Below are 17,124 nucleotides of genomic sequence, written 5' to 3' on the forward strand. Positions count from 1 at the left end.
AACAACTTAAAAAAAAATCCTGTCTATCCAATATAAAACAATACCTGGCCGCCTCTGCTGCTATTTTGATTCATTTGGCTGAAACCTTGTAGCTGGGTGCACAAAGTACCCCTCTGCATATACATATGTGCATCACACTTGATCTTGCAACTCCCATTAAATAACCCCTTACTCTTCTCACATTGCATTTCTGTAGGCTGGCTCTGCTCTGCCAGTACTGTCTCAGGTTATATGCACCCAGGTTCTCCAGTGACCTTTTTGCTTGTTCTTAGACGATTATCAGATGATAGTCCTTCTCCAAAACATGCAAAGCATATTTATAAAATAATTCCAAACAACTGAAAATAACTTCTCATGACCATTCTGTACAAGTAGGGATATACATTACAGGATAGGCCAACAGTGGGAAGTGTGACTGTGGCTTTTCTGCATTTGCAAGAAAAGCTAGAGGTGGTGAAGTGAACCCAGAAGCCCTGGGACATTTGAGAGGCATATTTCATGTGAAGTGTTTAAATATATTCAGAAGGCCCCTTGGTAGCTGCAGCTACCTGGAAACACTATAGGGTTCGTTAGTGAGAACACAGTAAGATTTACCTTCAATAAGAAATAGAAGTTGGTTATTTCAAAGGCTGAGGAGTAAATCGGGTATGGGACTTAAACACAGCTGTGTTCTGAGCTCATTTGGCCATTACTAGGATGTCAAATAAGTAAGGTGGGCATCTGCCTTCAGGTGCTTATTTTGTCTTGGTCATGGAGATCAAGCCCAGAAAATATCCTTTATTTCAAATCCTAGGTAAATGGATTTGCATTTGGCATCTTAGATTCCTATCAATGGATGTATTGCCTGTTAACTCAATGCAGAGTTGGTGATGGCACTTCTATGGGCAGTTCAGATAAGGTGAGTTTTGGTAAATCTTGCCTAGAAGTTACATAAACTTCATTTCGATGAGTTTGGGGCCCACCTTGCATTGCCCTTGCCTAGGCCAGACCAGAGTTCAGGAAAGAAGTCACCCTCCATACACACCATTTCAGGCTCGCCCACATTCTTCGGCTCTTACTCACCATTCTGGGCCGTCACAGCTCACCTCATCCATCACTTGCAATCGGTCTCCTTCTCACAGAAATTATCACTAAAATGTGTGACTAATAGCCCAAAGCAGAAAGATTTGCCTGGCCTCCATGGCGGGTGGAAAACAGAGAAAGATATGGAGCGCATCTGTCACAAGCTGCATTTGCCACTGGTGTTCATCTGTAAGGGCCAGCTTGGCAGATACTTGTGTGAGTCTAGAAGACGGAGAAGGAATACAAATTCCTATCCCAGGGCGCTTGGTGTGCACTAGAGAAGCACCTGGAGTAGGTTTTGTGACCACACTTTTCCATGTCCAATACAGCCAAGGCCATGAAAAACAAATTTCCAATCTTCAAAGAGCACAGGATGGTTGAAGCCTACCAAGGGACATGTCCATTTCTGGAGCATATGCGGAGAGGCTAGTGGAGGTGTTGAGAGAGACAGGGGATCAGGCAATGAAAGACAACCTTCCCATGGAATTTTATGGTTTATCTCAATAAGGCAGATGTGAGGAAACACCAAACAAGCCTCAAGGAAGGGCTTGAGGAGAGTTGGAGAGTAGAATCTTAGTTGGCAAATATTTATTCTTTCCATTGACATTAACACTGAACAGCTACTAGGTGTTTGGCATGGAAGTTGCACAGCTAAGTGCTTCAGAGCCCAGGCGTGGAGGTTCACTGCCCGGCTCTGAGTCACAAATCTACTCTGGACCAGCACCTAACCTTGGCAAGCTGCTTAACCTTTCTAAACCGGGTATCCTTATCTGCGAAATAATGATAATGACAGCGGTGCTTATCTCCTAGGGTTGTTGTGAATATTACATGAAATGATCCGTGTCAAGCTGTTAGAAGGGGGCCTGGGATACAGTAAGCATCGATCAACATTCACTCTAATTCTAACACTGGCCTGTGCAGTGTGGGGGTAAAAGGATAACATCCAGCCCGTATCAATGAGGAATTCACTTGTGGTTACAGAAACCACATGGAAATCGTTTTTGAGGACTTATATCTCCTTGCCTGTATCTCCCAGAATTAATCACCTCTGAGATTCTCTAAGCGTTCTCTTCTGGAGAGAATCATCTCTTGCTCTCATCCTTTCTTATTGACATCGAGATTGCAGATTTTTAGAAATATGAAGGCCATCTTCAATTTTGTCCCAATTTACCTTTCCAGTTTTATTTCCACTGTGCTCCTGTGCGCTTTTCACCCAGATGGTATCCCCTCATCTCTCATGAAAACCATCAAGATGGCACTATCAAACTTAGGGTCCTTGTGATTCAAGAAAATGGGTCTAGTGCCCCTAAATGATTCATCATGGCAAATGCAATTAAAAGGCCTGGGAAGGGGGGTGGGCTGCGTTTTTCTGCTTCTTTTCTTTTGCCACAACCTTCAAACTTGTTCTCAAAACTTTATTTTCTCTGAAGTTTTTTCTACCCCCCACCCTCCGTTGCAGTCTTTGGAACCCCTCCCAGATTTGGCACACTTTACTTTTATTAGACCTACTTGCCTCCAAGCTATATCTCCCCTTTCAAAATGCCAGTTGCATGGCCTTTGTATCCTTCTAAAGCAGTGGCCTTCCCTGTCACGTCTCAAAACCAATCATCACATATGGTGGTGATGGGACATATTATCACAGAGGGTGCCTGCTAGCCTTGCCTCTCATATCAATGCTATTAAGGATGCCTTGTTGGTTTGGGTTACTAAGCCTAAGGTAGCACAGCCTGTGTTCAAAACTCAGCTCCAACTCTAACTAGTTTTGTGACTTTGGACAAGTTAGTTTACCTCTCTGAGCCTCACTTTCTCTCTCTATAAAATGAGAATAGTAATATACCCGCCTCTTTGCATTTTTGGAAGGATTAATTGAGCTACTACATAAAGAGCTCATCGTATGACATGGCACAGTAACCAGGGCTAATAAATCTCTAGAAATGGAGGAAGCCTCCTTGACACTTTTCAGGTCCTGTTGATTTTACCTGCTAAGTAGATCTTGAATCCTAATCACATAGACTAAGCTACCATCATTTCTTCCTTGGACAACTACAAAGTCTTCTGCTAGGCTCCTCTCTACTCATCCTTGCCTCCTCTGGTCCCTTCTCACAGCAGCCAAAATTTTCTTTCCAGACACAGATCTCTTAACAGCACACTTTCTTGTCCCCATGGCCCCAGGCTTCCTTTTACTTCCAGAATACAGACTATATTTCTTACCTCAGCCTGCAAGGCCCTGTCTGGCCAGCTTTTGCAGCCTCTCCTCTCCTGTCTCATGTTCTCCCTTGTTCCCTCCACTGCAGTCACACTGGTCTCTACCGGGTTCCCTTCCCAGGGTGTCACTGTCCTGCGCCAACCTCACACTGTGCCTGCAGCACTTTCCCCTCCCTCTCTGCCTCACTGCCAGCTTACATCCTTCAGTAGCTGCCTCTACTGGCAAGTTCGCATTTGTCTATGCAACTGATGAAAGCCAGGCTCCTCTCCGCTGTCAACCAGGGCCTGACACTGGGCCTGGCACTCTGCATGGAGCAAGTGCACAGTAAATGGTGGAGGCATGAATAAATGGATGAATGAATGTAGGCTCTTCCCCATAAACCCCCACCCCAACAAGCGGTGCTGCAGGCCTAATGATAGAAATCTGGGCCTGAATCTCACACCAAAGAAGTAAGTTGTATGGTGGGGCTCAGGGACCATGGAATTGAGGTGACCTTGTGTGCATTCCTATAATGTTATGAGAGGTAAGTCAGAAGTGGGTCTTTATTTTGCTTTTCTCTTTTTGTTTCTTAGCAGAGAATAAGGAAGACTTTGCTGGTCTCATGCTGAATTTAAAGATTTTATTACGTATTTTTATATCAAAAATATCCCTCCTGTTTCTGGGAAATAATCATCTATTCATTGCTCTAGCTTTTTTTTTTTTTTTGCTCTAGCTTTTTATTTGAATACTCCACTCTATGGTTGAGAGATATTTTAATGATTCATTTTTGGTGTTCCCCAGGCCAGAGACAGAAGCCAGGAGGAAGAGGACTAGAGTCTAGCATCTGTTTAGTGTCTGCTCTAGACATGAGGCAAACATTTTAGAACATTATGTAAAAAGGAGCATAGAGCTTCATATGAAGGGGTACCTGGGTGGCTCAGTGGATGAATGTCTGCCTCCAGCTCAGGTCATGATTCCAGGGTTCTGGGATGGAGTCCCACATTGGGCTCCCTATGAGAGCCTGCTTTTCCCTCTGCCTATGTCTCTGCTTCTCTGTGTGTCTCTCATGAATAAATAAATAAAATCTTAAAAAAAGAAAAAAGTCATCTGAAATGTTCTTACCCTTTTCAGTTTTCGGATAAAGAGCGTTAATAGGAGCCAGAAGAGGGTTGCAGCCACACAGGTACACGTCAGAGTAATTAGCTCCAGATTAGACTTGTCCGAGGTTCCTGGAGAGAGAAAACCATCAAGATGATCCCCAGGAGGCACTATCAAACTTAGGGTCTTTGTGATTCAAGAAAATGGGTCTAGTGCCCCTAAATGATTCATCATGGCAAATGCAATCTACTGGCACAAGAGTTAGTCTCTGGGATAGGCCTTACCTCCTGAGTAAGGTAGGGTGCATAATATTATTATGAACTCACGCAGAAATTAAAAGACTTTCCAGAAATTCTATGGTTGAGTTTGCAAACTTTGTAATCCCACAAATAGCTAATTGAACGTCAGAGGAGAAATTTTTAAAAAGGAAAAAATTAAGGCAGGAACAAAAGCCCATTAAAGTGCTAAATCTGGAATACGTGAAGTCTCCCTGATGTGTTTTAGAGGAAATTCTAAAGAAAAAGAAAAAAAAATAATAAAAATGACATAAAAGCCATCCTTTGGGACTCACAAAATTATTCTACTTTGATTTTAAAAATAAAACTCAAGGACTGTCACAATTGCTTGCTCGCTTCTTTTGGAACAGTCGGGCCCAAGTGCCCACCTCTTGCTCCCCACTCCTGGCTTCATTTCTGACCTTCGCGGCAGCAGCTGGCATGACGAGGGGGTCCTTCCCCATCACCTCCTTTCCCGGAATCACCCAGAGATCAAAAGGTGAGCAGTTCCTCCACCAGCAGAAAGAAACGACCCAAAGTGTTCAGGAGAAGCCTCCAGAGAGGAAGATCTTTGGGACTTGGAAAGGAATGCCCCAGGGGGTCCGGGACAGTGTGGTTCCCTACCTACTGACTCCAGGGAACAATTTCTCGAGAATTCTAATGTAGTGTCTTATGCTTTAACCTCATTACAAGGAGACAGAGGCTTTGTATTAAGCTAGGGAAGAAGAGCTGGATCCTATTTTCCTTGGACATAATGATGCGAATGATATCACCGACTGAGCACTTAACTATGTGCCAAGCCCTCCCCACCACCCTGTGAAGCAGGTATACTCTCCTCCTTTTCTGGACAAAGTGCTACACCTTGTGGGCTCTTTGTTTGCAACAAGAAGGTACCGAATCCTACTGTAGGTGACGTTCAGTCCAGAGGAGAGGGCAGGATGAGCAAGAGAAAGTTGACACACTCAGGGGGCTCACTCCCAACCTACCGAGACTTAAGGCAAATGCAAAGAAATGAGATAAAAAGAGTTTTCAAGGGTTGAGGAAATCCAAAGCTCTTTGGAAGAGGCGACATTTGAAATGAATGGTGGCCTCCAGAGACGAGGAGGGGGAGGGCACACAAGCAGAGGGGACAGCAGGAGGACCCAGAGCTGGGAAGAGAGGGGGCACACGTGGCAGTATAAGGCAAGGACAGGACCAGGCCACAGAGAGTTTGAACATCCGCATAAAGGGTTTATTTATTTATTTTTATTTTTTTTTAATTTTTATTTATTTATGATAGTCACACACAGAGAAAGAGAGAGAGACAGAGACACAGGCAGAGGGAGAAGCAGGCTCCATGCACCGGAGCTGACATGGGATTCGATCCCGGGTCTCCGGGATCGCGCCCTGGGCCAAAGGCAGGTGCCAAACCGCTGCGCCACCCAGGGATCCCTATTTATTTATTTAAAAGATTTTATTTATTTATTCATGAGACACACACACAAACACACACACAGAGAGAGAGAGAGAGAGAGAGAGAGAGAGAGAGAGAGAGAGGCAGAGACACAGGCAGAGGGAGAAGCAGGCTCCATGCACCAGGAGCCCGATGTGGGATTCGATCCTGGGTCTCCAGGATCACGCCCTGAGCCAAAGGCGGTGCTAAACCACTGAGCCACCCGGACTGCCCTGCATAAAGGGTTTAAACTGTATGCTACAGGGATCCCTGGGTGGCGCAGCGGTTTAGCACCGCCTTTGGCTCAGGGCGCGATCCTGGAGACCCAGGATCGAATCCCACATCGGGCTCCTGGTGCATGGAGCCTGCTTCTCCCTCCGCCTGTGTCTCTGCCTCTCTCTCTCTCTCTCTCTCTCTCTCTCTCTCTCTCTCTCTGTGACTATCATAAATAAATAAAAAAAAATTTAAACTGTATGCTACATGCAGGCAATTGGAGCCAGTGAAGTTTCTCTGAAGAACAGCAAACACACAAGCTAGGAACCTGAGCCACTTCCTTCTTCCCTCGTATCCATCCGGCCACTCAGTGCATGTGCTTCCTGCAAGCCGCGGTCCCTGCTGCAGCATGGAGGGGGAAATCCACAGTTTCTCCCCATCCAGTCCAACAAAAGTCCCGTCTGTCCTCCTCCCATGGGTCAGGAAATTGTCACCTCCTGCCCTGCCCCGCTCTCACGGCCTCCACCGAGCCCCTACCAGCTGTCACCTGGCCTACTGTGTTGCCTTCCCGACCAGCCTTGACCACCCCCCCAACCCCACACACACCCTGGGGCTCTTCTCCACCCTGAACCAGCGTGATCTTGCCTCCGTCTAAATGCCATCACTGCCCCTTCTGCCCCTTGTGGCTGTCAGGATAAAAATCCAAACCTTGGATCCTTTATGACCAATCTTGCCTGTCTCTTGAACTTCCTCTCCTGCCATGCTCTTACTTGCTCCAATCACATCAAAATCCCTATAGTGTCTTAAATGACCAGCTCTTCTGCCCCTCACTGTTTCTCTACCAGAAGGTCAGCTTCAGGGGGCTGTGGGCCACAATGTCTTCATCTTTATGTCCCCACTCCTCAGACTGGGTGAATGAGTAGACAAGTTATGATTTGCTTTGTTGCCAAGGAGTTTCATGAAGCTTTCAAAGGGTTCAGGGTCAAATTCCTGTTCGTGTGTATTAATCCAGTAAACACATGGAATACCACCCACGTCGCAGGCTCTGTTCTAGATGCTGGTATGTGGTGGTAGATGAAAGGTATGGTCTGGAGTTCACAGTCTGGCACTCAAATCTGAGCAGGTGAACGTGTTCAGAGTTGTGAGTGGAGCAGCAGAATGCAGGATTGTGGTTCTCTTGTCCACTGTTCCATCTCTGGTGTTTAGAAGAGTGCCTGGCACATAGTAGGCATCCTGAATATATTGGATGAGTGAATAAATGGATTTGGCTTCATTTGTTACTTTGTGGCTATTTCCCTAAACCTCATGAGAATGAGGACAGCTTTCTTGAAGAAGTTTCGAAGTATGGGAAGTTGTTCTCTCAGTATACAACCCCTTGATGGGAATATCGTAAGCTCAAGTTAGTATGAGTTTGGCTTTCCTCCCCCATGTGAAAGGTCTCATGCTGCCCTGCTATATTCACACACACATACTCTCTCTGTCTTCTCTGCTTATGCTGCAAATAAGTTTTGTGGAATCTTACTGGGACCGGCTCAGACCATGGTGGCCTTTGGCTGTTGGAGATGCTGATAGCATCTTGAGACATGGTACTGTCTGTATTAAACCTCTGCAGATGCCTCCTGCCTGGAATGCCCTGGGAGAGGCCCCCTCCCATTGTGGGAACTTTCCCACTGCATTCCACGGGGCAGGAAGTTGACCCCCAAAGTAATTCCACAGCCCTTACTCAGGCAAAATTCCTTTCAGTGGGACCAAATGTGTTTATATGCACTTCCACATTTAAAGAATCAACTCATTAAAAAACATCTTCAAGATGAACATTTATGACAGGCGAAAGATCTCTTTAGCGTTGTCACTGCTCACTGCAAACTAAAATGGGAAATTAACAAGAAATCGTGTAGTATCTGCACTCTATCTCTGTCCCATTTGCTTTATTTGGAAAGTAACCCGTAGGCTAGTCTTCGGTTGAGTAGGCTGACTTCAGTCAGCAGCATCTCTCCCTATGCAGCTCTTGGATGTTTTCTCAGAGGTCAAACATCCCCACACTGGTCTGACTAGACCCGGCTTCAACTAGCTGGTGACAGCTGATGAGCTCAGTCCATGAAATGGCCCAGCTGCACATGCCAGCGGGGAAAGGAGGCCAGAGGAAACGTGGGTGGGGCTTGACAACAGTGAGGAGCGAGCAGTGGGGCCCAGGGACATTGCTCTCAGATGCCGTGTGTGCAAGCCTGCATCGGGGCACAGTGCAAGGTTATTTCTATATGGGAGAGGGACAAGAATGTGGCCAATCTGAAGAGTTAGGGTGACGTACTTTCTGTTACAGATTGCTAACCCTGTTCCACAGAGGCTTCTGTCTCAGTTACCCTCCCAGGCTTCAGACTGTCCCTCTTGGGACAGGAAGGGCGGGTGCCACCCAGGGGAGGCACCGGTTCCTGAGGGGTGACATGCCTGGTCTACAGTCTGTGCAACTGCAGCGGCCTCCTGCTCAGCCCTGCCCTGAGCCTTTCTGATGGCAAAGGCCCCTCACTCTGCAGGGGTGGACTCTGTGTTGTGGCAACATCCTGCCAACCCTGGCACCCAGTGCTGTGTGGCACCCGACTGCCTGAATCAAGGGGCGGCGGAGCCAGGGAACTCCGCTCTCACAATATAACCAGTGGTGCTTCCCAGGAGCTTAGGAGACTCCCCAAGCAAAAGACCAGGGCCTCTGGCCTGGGACCTGCCTTGACTTGAGACGTGCTTGAGTTTCACCAGGAAAGGGCAGGAAGCAAGTAGCTATGTCTTAGACCAAGGACCCCGTGCTACAGCTTCCTCATCCTTCAAATGTGGAGGTAACAGCAGCACCCTAGCTCGCAGGTGAAATGTGGAAATCTAGTGAAAGCTATTCTTTTGAAAGTTTCCACCAACTCCCCCGGGGCTCCCTTTCCTTTTTTTAACCCCCAAATCCTTTTTATTTTGGGGGGTTTCATATACAAGATAATTTGGTTTTCATTCAAAGCTATTGCATATGTCACAATTTGTCTTTTCTTTCTAAAACTATTCAGACTTTGACCAAATGCTGATCATTTTCTACAGACAACCGAGTCACTGCTTTCCCTGAGAAATTTGCCTCATACCTGCCAGGGTGGCTTAGGTGTTCTTCTCTGCTTCTATCATTATTTTAATTTGAGATAACTGTTTATGTGGGTTTATTGCCCATTAAAGTCTTAAGACATCAAAAGGAGGGTGTGTGTTGTGTTCATTTTACATCTCTAGCGCTGGCCTGGTAGAAGTGTCAATAGATATTTATTTATAGAGAGATGAAAAAAAATAATCAGATATACTAGGGACACCTAGGTGGCTCAGTGGTCGAGTGTCTGCCTTTGGCTCAGGTCGTGATCCCGGGGTCCTGGGATCCAGTCTCACATCGGGTTCCGTATGGGGAGGCTGCTTTTCCCTCTGCCTATGTCTCTGCCTTTCTGTCTCTCTCTTTTATCTAAAACCCAATAACCAATAAACCAGTTAACCTTATTATGTAATTTCTCTAAGACTTCTTAGACTATTAAAATTGTCTCTCATTTATAAAGCTTTTTGAGAATCTGTGTACAGTGGTTTGGAGCCCCTCTTTAGGACAGAGATATATGGAAAAACTGTATTCATATTAAACTGGGAGGAAATTTTCAAGAATAATTTGAGTTAAAGATATTTAAAGTTGTCTTTATGTGCCATACATACATATTAAAGCTAGTAAAGCTAAACTTCTTAGGTCAAATAGAGCTTTTGTGGTTTGGAACCCCATTTGGGTCACTCACTGGTTAAGTGTAGGAAAACTATAGTACAGAAAGTTTTGTTGAAGTTAATATGGCTTATTATGTTAACAAGTGATCACTAGCTACTATTTTAAAAGCTTCCATTATATTCCAGATACAGTTTTAAATGTGTTAATTCTTACAACCCCAGAAGGCAGGTATACCATTATTCGTGTCTATTTTGCAGATGAGCAAAATGAGGCACCAGGAAGATAAGTAGTTGGCCCAAGGGCACACAGCTCAGGAATAGTGATGCACCTGGCTGCAGTGGGGTCCTCTGCTGTCTTAGAGCTGAGAGGCAGTAGAGCAGAATGGTTCAACACGGATCCAATTCTCAGCTCCACCACTACTAGCTTCGTAACCCTAAACAAAATCCTAAATCTTTCTGTCTTCAGATTCTCACTTGCAGATAGAAAAAAATTCCCATTGGGTTGTCACAAAAGTTGAGCAGATGAATGCACGTTCAGCGAGCATAAGATATTACAAGTGGGGCAGCCCTGGTGGTGCAGCGGTTTGGCGCCGCCTGCAGCCTGGGGTGTGATCCTGGAGACCCGGGATCGAGTCCCACATCGGGCTCCCTGCATGGAGCCTGCTTCTCCCTCTGCCTGTGTCTCTGCCTCTCTCTCTGTGTGTCTATGAATAAATAAATAAAATCTTTAAAAAAAAAAGATATTACAAGTGAATTCCATCTCCATTTTTAAATTTTTAATTTTTTTTGTTTTTTCTTTTTTTTAATATATTTTTATTTATTCATGAGAGACACAGAGAGAGAGGCAGAGGGGGAAGCAGGCTCCCTGAGGGGAACCGGATGTGGGACTCGATCTCGGGACTCTGGGATCATGCCCTGAACCAAAGGCAGATGCTCAACCACTGAGCCACCCAGACGGCCCCCATTTTTTGAATTCTTGATCAAAGCCAGCTGTGTGTCATCATTTTGACTTCAAGGACGAAGGCATGTGTATCCCGTCCCCTAGTCCTTCTGTGTGAAATTAACGAGGAGCAGAGTTCATCTCTCCATTGCCAAGCCCTGGTCTCTCCTTGGGAACCCTTCTGAATTGCCAACACCCAGGAGAAGGGAGTAGCATTAGTCGCCAACATGTTCCTGTGAATTAGTTTATCACACCTTTCCTAGTGCCAGGATAGCCAGGGGAGTGAATTTGGGGCAGGATTCAGGAAGAGAGGAGCATCAAAAGGAAATGAAACATGAAAGCTGGCCTGGCCAAGGGGGATAAATAAGAGTGGCTGCATACCCAACACAATTTTGAGCTTTTCCTATATTTTACTCTCAGAATTTATTGAGGGACACAGTGTACATCTCCTGCTGTATGGGTCCTTTCCTGAGATGTGTTAATGTGCAAATATTATGGCATAATTTTACAAATCTCACCTCTAATGCCACTCTAAGCATTTAGACTGCAGGGCAGCCCTAAGGCAAAGTCCTTCTGTGCTTTCCATGATTTTCAGATCCATCAGTCATCCCCCAAAGAATGTGTAATATGGTATTTTCTCCTGTGTAATTTATAAATGCTATTGAAATAGCATTTCAATAGCAAGGCCTAAATCTGTTATAAGAACATATCTACATATTTATTGTGGTTATTCCTTGCAATAATAAAGCATAGTTTTTCTTAAGTCCTCGGATGAAAATATGCCATGCTTTCATTGAACCAGTGCCATTGAGTTCCATGGGCGATTGAGTGCTGTGTCAATTTCAGAAATTATTTTGGTTATGAACCCGTTTTGTGTTGTTGTTTTTAATGTTCGAGCTTCCCCTTGGAGAGTTCCACGTGTACTCATGTGCAGTCCAAACCAAACAAGACCTGTGATTATTTAAAGAAGCCACTTTGACCCCACAGTCCACTCATCCTTTTCAGATACAAAAATAACACATTGTTTTATCTATGAGTATAAGAATCCTTTTTCAAGGGAAATAAAAAGAGCAGACAGTTTCCTTCCTGGCTAATTCATAAACCTTTTTAAACCCGTTAAACGTAGTCGCAGACACAACTCGTTTGCTTGCTTTCATTTCCTAAACTCAACCTGACAAGATAGGTCAGCATGAAGAGTCTCTATACATCTATTGGGAAATCAAGTGTAAAGCCAGGGAATGTTTCATGGTCCCCAGAGTGACAGCCAAGAGAGAGGGAGCAAAGATCTAATTTCAGTGATAAAATAACTAACCAGGTACCACACTGAAAGTTTCAGAAGAGCATCTAAGGATTAAATTTTTACTTGGTGGGCAGCCCGGGTGGCTCAGTGATTTAGCGCCACCTTCAGCCCAGGGCCTGATCCTGGGGACCAGGGATCAAGTCCCATGTCAGGCTCCCTGCATAGAGCCTGCTTCTCCCTCTGCCTGTGTCTCTGCCTATCTCTCTCTGTGTCTCTCATGAATAAATAAATAAAATCTTAAAAAAAAATTTTTTTACTTGGTAAGCCTCAACTACTTGCATTCAAGATAGTGCATCTAACTAATGAGATGCATATACTATCCACTTTTTAAAAATCTTTTTTTAAAGATTATTTATTTATTCATGAGAGACACACAGAGAGAGGCAGAGACACAGGCAGAGGGAGAAGCAGGCTCCCTGTGGGGAGCCTGATGCAGAACTCGATCCCAGGACCCAAAGATCATTATGAAGCTAAAATTTGGCTCTGTGAAACTTCACTGCCACTCCCTTCCTTGGTTCCAGTTATTTTTTTTTTTTTTTTGATGTGTCAAAGACAGAGTGAAATATCTCCTCGGTCTGAAGCTTCTTAAATATTTGAGGAAAACAATAATATCACCCCATAGTTTTTAGACTAAACATCCGCATTTCCTCGCACTATTTTATCATTATCCTATTTGGATATGGCCCCATTTATTTATAAATGGGTACAGTATTTCAGGTACTTTGATGATTGCAGGTCAGGGACACTATTTTTTCAGCTAACCACAATTTTTAAGCAGAAAGGTTGGATACAGCTGTTGCTGCAAGAGCAGGGGGAAAAAGTATAAAAGGGAGCCAGGAGGAAGGCAGAAAAGCAGACATAAGAACTCAAAAAGCATGGCAGCTGGGAACAATAATGAGCAAAAAGAAAGAGCCATATCCATAAAGCGTCCACGGCCACCTTGCCAGCTATATCATTTCCCCAAGTGCTAGTGGAGAGTAATGCCACACGAGAGAAAAGAGGTCATGAATCAAAAGTACCAGTTCCTCAGAAAACCCAGTGGGCTAGACAAGAGGAAATATTTAAAATTGCCTAGACTTTGTTGTTGCCAAGGGAGATATGAACGCAGAAGGCTGACAGTTGTCTCATAGCTCGCTGCCCCATTCACCTTGCCAATCCAACATCCTCCGAGGCTTCCTTTAGATCTCAGCTCACTCCCCATGGCCTTTCTAGTCTCTCTGAACTCCTGAGCTCATATTAGCAGCACTGCATGGTCTGCTTGATACAAACTAGTGTTTCTACTTTACCCTTAAGAAGAGCTCAACATTCCGCTTTTTAAAGTTTGATTGATTGATTGATTGATTTGAGAGAGCGTGAGAACAGGGGATGGGGACAGAGAGAGAAATATCCAAGCAGACACAGAGCCTGACACGGGGCTCCATCCCACCAGCCAGGGGATCAGGAACAGAGCTGAAACCAAGAGTCAGACACTTACTGACTGAGCCACCTAGGCACTCCAAGGAACTCAAAATTTTTATTGGTCTGGTTCTAATTGTTTTGTGTGCACCTTAATCTCCTTCCAACTAGGTTTTGAAAGCACAATGAGGTTAGGGATCATGGCTTACACTTCCATGTGTGCAGCAGCACAGTCCTGGGCACACAACTAAGGTGTTGAGTTAATAACTAATTGCATTTGGCTTATCTCTATTGCCATACACAATATATGTCGACATGTGCCTTTTTTCAGACATACAGTGGTGGCTTCCTAAGTAGATCAATCCAACAAACACATTTATCAAATGCTCAGGGATAGAGGAGTGAATAGTAAGCTGTGGTAAGTAAGCATTGCGTTAAAGGTTCATGTCAAGTACTCTGGGGGCACAAGGGGGATATGCTCTATGCCTGAAGCAAGAGCACAAGTGAGTTGTCAGGATGAGTGGGGTTGTCTGGGGGAGAATGAGGTGGGAGGAAGGCAGGCTGTGAAGACCAAAGGAAGGCTGAAGATGAGGAGGGGAAGTGTGTGTTCAGGGGGTCCTGGGCAGTCACATGGCTGGGGAGCTCAGGTATGAAGAGAGGGATGAGCCATGAGGCTGCAGGGGGAGCCTTGGGAGGACCTTGCATGCCTAGATGAGGATAAGGGGTGGAACCACTGCAAATTCGAAGCAGGGAAGTAACCTATCGTAAGATTAGTCATTTAAAAAGATCACTCTTGGGGCACCTAGGTGGCTCAGGGGTTGAGTGTCTGCCTTTGGCTCAGGTCATGATCCCGGGATCCTGGGATCGAGTCCAGCATCCAGCTCCCTGCAGGGAGCCTGCTTCTCCCTCTGCCTATGTCTCTGCCTCTCTCTCTGTGTCTCTCATGAATAAATAAATAAAATCCTAAAAAAATAAAATAAAATAAAAAGCTCACTCTAGAATTAAAAGAGAGAAGTAGGTGGACTGTGTGGGAGGCTGAGAGATGATGTCAGGAGATGACAGGCTCAGGACATCCATAGTGGCAGCCTACATGGGCAACCCACGTCGCAATGGTCTCCCCTTTCCTCAGAAGCAAATGACACAGACCGATGGAAATATGGAGAAAGGACCAGTGGCAGTCATATTCTTAATGCTGTCTGACTTTAGAAAAGCATTTCGTGGGAAAAGGAATCACCGTAGGAAATTAGAACCAGGTAGAGAGAAAACCAAATGACAAGATAACTGGAAAGGTCTAACGGCCCAATTTTATGCTAAGGTTTCAAGGACAGGCTCCTATGGTACTTCAGGAATGGGATGAATGGAGGAAGGGTGGCAAGTCACAAGACATGGACCGCAGCCAGCCTTCTTGCTGACTTCATTGTGTGGCTTTGGGCAAATAATTAACCTTTTTTTGAGGGTCAATTTTCCCATCTGTAGACTGAAAATAATACTAGTTACTGCTTTGGATTCTTATGAAGTTCATGGGACTGGGTATGCCAGTTGTCCTGCAGGGTCTGCACAGAAAGGCATTAAATACACAGTGCCCTGCTAAGTGCTGGGCACAGCTAAGGGAAACAAAGATACATCAGACATAGTTCTGTCTCAATAAGTCTACAATCCAGTAGGGGAGACAGGCCCATCAATCCCTAAAGCATAATAAAAAGCCAAATAAAATAGGTACTGACTAAAGATCCAAGAACCGAGGTGTGGGAGGGCAGAGAAGAGAAGGAGTGTCTGCGTCAGCTGTTCATCCTGGAGGATGCTGCTAAACTGGACAGAGGAGGAGGAGGATTAGTGGTGAGTCAGGCTCTCTGGGGGCCAGAGCGCTGGCTCCAGTCCAGCCCGGGAGTCTCCACTGTGCCACTGCTTTGCCCCGACAGCAAACTCATCACAGCAGGAGACACTACTCCAGGAGGGTAGGCTTATGGCAAACAGAGGGGGGTGGTCATGACTGCGGGCAGAAGAAACTCACACGCTGTGAAGCCATGTGGCTTCTAGGAAACCCAGCCTGGCAGAAGAGGTGAAGGGAAAGGAGGTGAAGTCTTTGTGGAGAGCTGCAAACTTGCATAGGTGTCCTGGCTTCAGGCAAGGGCTTCTCCCAAGCCATTAGCTGCCTAGCCATTGGGTCAGACACATACCCATATTCCCTGGTAGAGAAGAGTGGCCATGGTGGGGGTGGCCCACGAAGAAGGCAGGTGTTGGGGGGCTGGAGTGGGTCTGAGGAGCCCAGCTCTACACACACATCTGCCATTACCTGGCCGTAGGGTTTAGATCCGTCCTCTCATTCCTGTCTGGGGGTTCCTAACTGCTCTGTGCATCTTACGGGGTTGTTGTTAGGACAGGGGGAAAGCGCCTCCTTGCCCCTCTCTCAGATCCATGGCCTGATGGAGCCCCTCCGCGAAGGCCACATCTGGAGTCTTTGTTAATTCATAGGTAAACGAACAATCCTTTGAAGAAGGAGGTGTTAAAGAGATGCACACGGAATTGTTTTCTCCGTGTGTCAGCAGACCAGTGGAAAGAATACGGAAATGAGGACTATTTGGGAGGGAGACAGGACCATTACTGTAAGAATTTGAGGAATGCTACCCTTGGCTTTTCCCGAAAGTATACATTCATGGATTTTAGATTTTTCCAGAGGCTCTCTAAAACCAGCTCCTCGGAAAAGGAGGGGGGTGATGCTCTGTTTTAAAGGCGGCTGAATTCTCCGCGTTAGGCTCCTGAAGCAGTGCAAGTTTCCAGAGTGGAAGAAGGGACACAGGCTGTTCTTCCGCCAGGAATGCTTCCCTATTCCGTCCTCTCCTGGGGAGCCCCTGGAAACAGGCTACTGAACAAATTGCCTCTTTTCATGTAAAACCTCAACATGCCACAGATATTTATCCCCCAAAAGGTGCCAATTTGATATTTTATGATGCCGTCGATGTTATGGTTTGGATGATTCCTGGCATCAGAGGACTGAAACTGAGGCCTGAACTACTTTCCAAATGGGAGCCACATGGCGCAGCCTGGGCTAGGATGAGGCTGCTTTGGATTTTGCTGCTGAACCAACTATCTGAGGTCTACAAAGAAGGAAGCACTTGGAACATTTTTCTCAAACGTGGTCTGTTTTTTATGTGTTGCTTCTCCTTGATAATTTTTTGCAGCCTGCTCTGTGTTAAACAAACAAACAAACAAACCAGCTTATGAAAACATTCAGAAGAGCGGCATATGTCTAACTGATGGGAGTTGGAAAAGGAAAAAGAACGAACTAGTTTCCGATGTGTGGGTGTCTCCCCCTCCCTCCACCCCTCTGCCTTCTTGAATTTCTTTGTCACCAGCCCGGCCACTGCGGTCGTTCTCTGCGGGTCAGTGGCCTACCTCTGATGGCAGCTGGCTTTCCTCTCTTCTGGGAATTACTTCCCTGCAGAGATCATCTTCAGATGGCAGCTCTGAGGGTGGGAGGGGGCTGGCCCCCCAGTGTCTTTGCCTTGGGCCTGC

The 17,124-nt window shown here is 45.7% G+C and overlaps 1 protein-coding gene across 3 annotated transcripts in view; it reads right to left on the reverse strand.

Moving 5' to 3' along the window:
- The window catches only part of FLT1 (fms related receptor tyrosine kinase 1), a 176,006-nt gene that overhangs the window by 36,347 nt on the left and 122,535 nt on the right, over positions 1-17,124 (reverse strand). For all 3 annotated transcript variants that reach the window (XM_055317306.1, XM_055317304.1, XM_055317305.1), the window contains exon 16: positions 4,370-4,476. In XM_055317306.1, the coding sequence (XP_055173281.1) occupies positions 4,370-4,476 (107 nt within the window). The remainder of the gene's footprint in view (positions 1-4,369; positions 4,477-17,124) is intronic.

Source organism: Nyctereutes procyonoides, unplaced genomic scaffold, assembly GCF_905146905.1.
Source record: "Nyctereutes procyonoides isolate TBG_1078 unplaced genomic scaffold, NYPRO_anot_genome, whole genome shotgun sequence".
In the NCBI taxonomy this organism is placed as follows: Eukaryota; Metazoa; Chordata; class Mammalia; order Carnivora; family Canidae; genus Nyctereutes; species Nyctereutes procyonoides.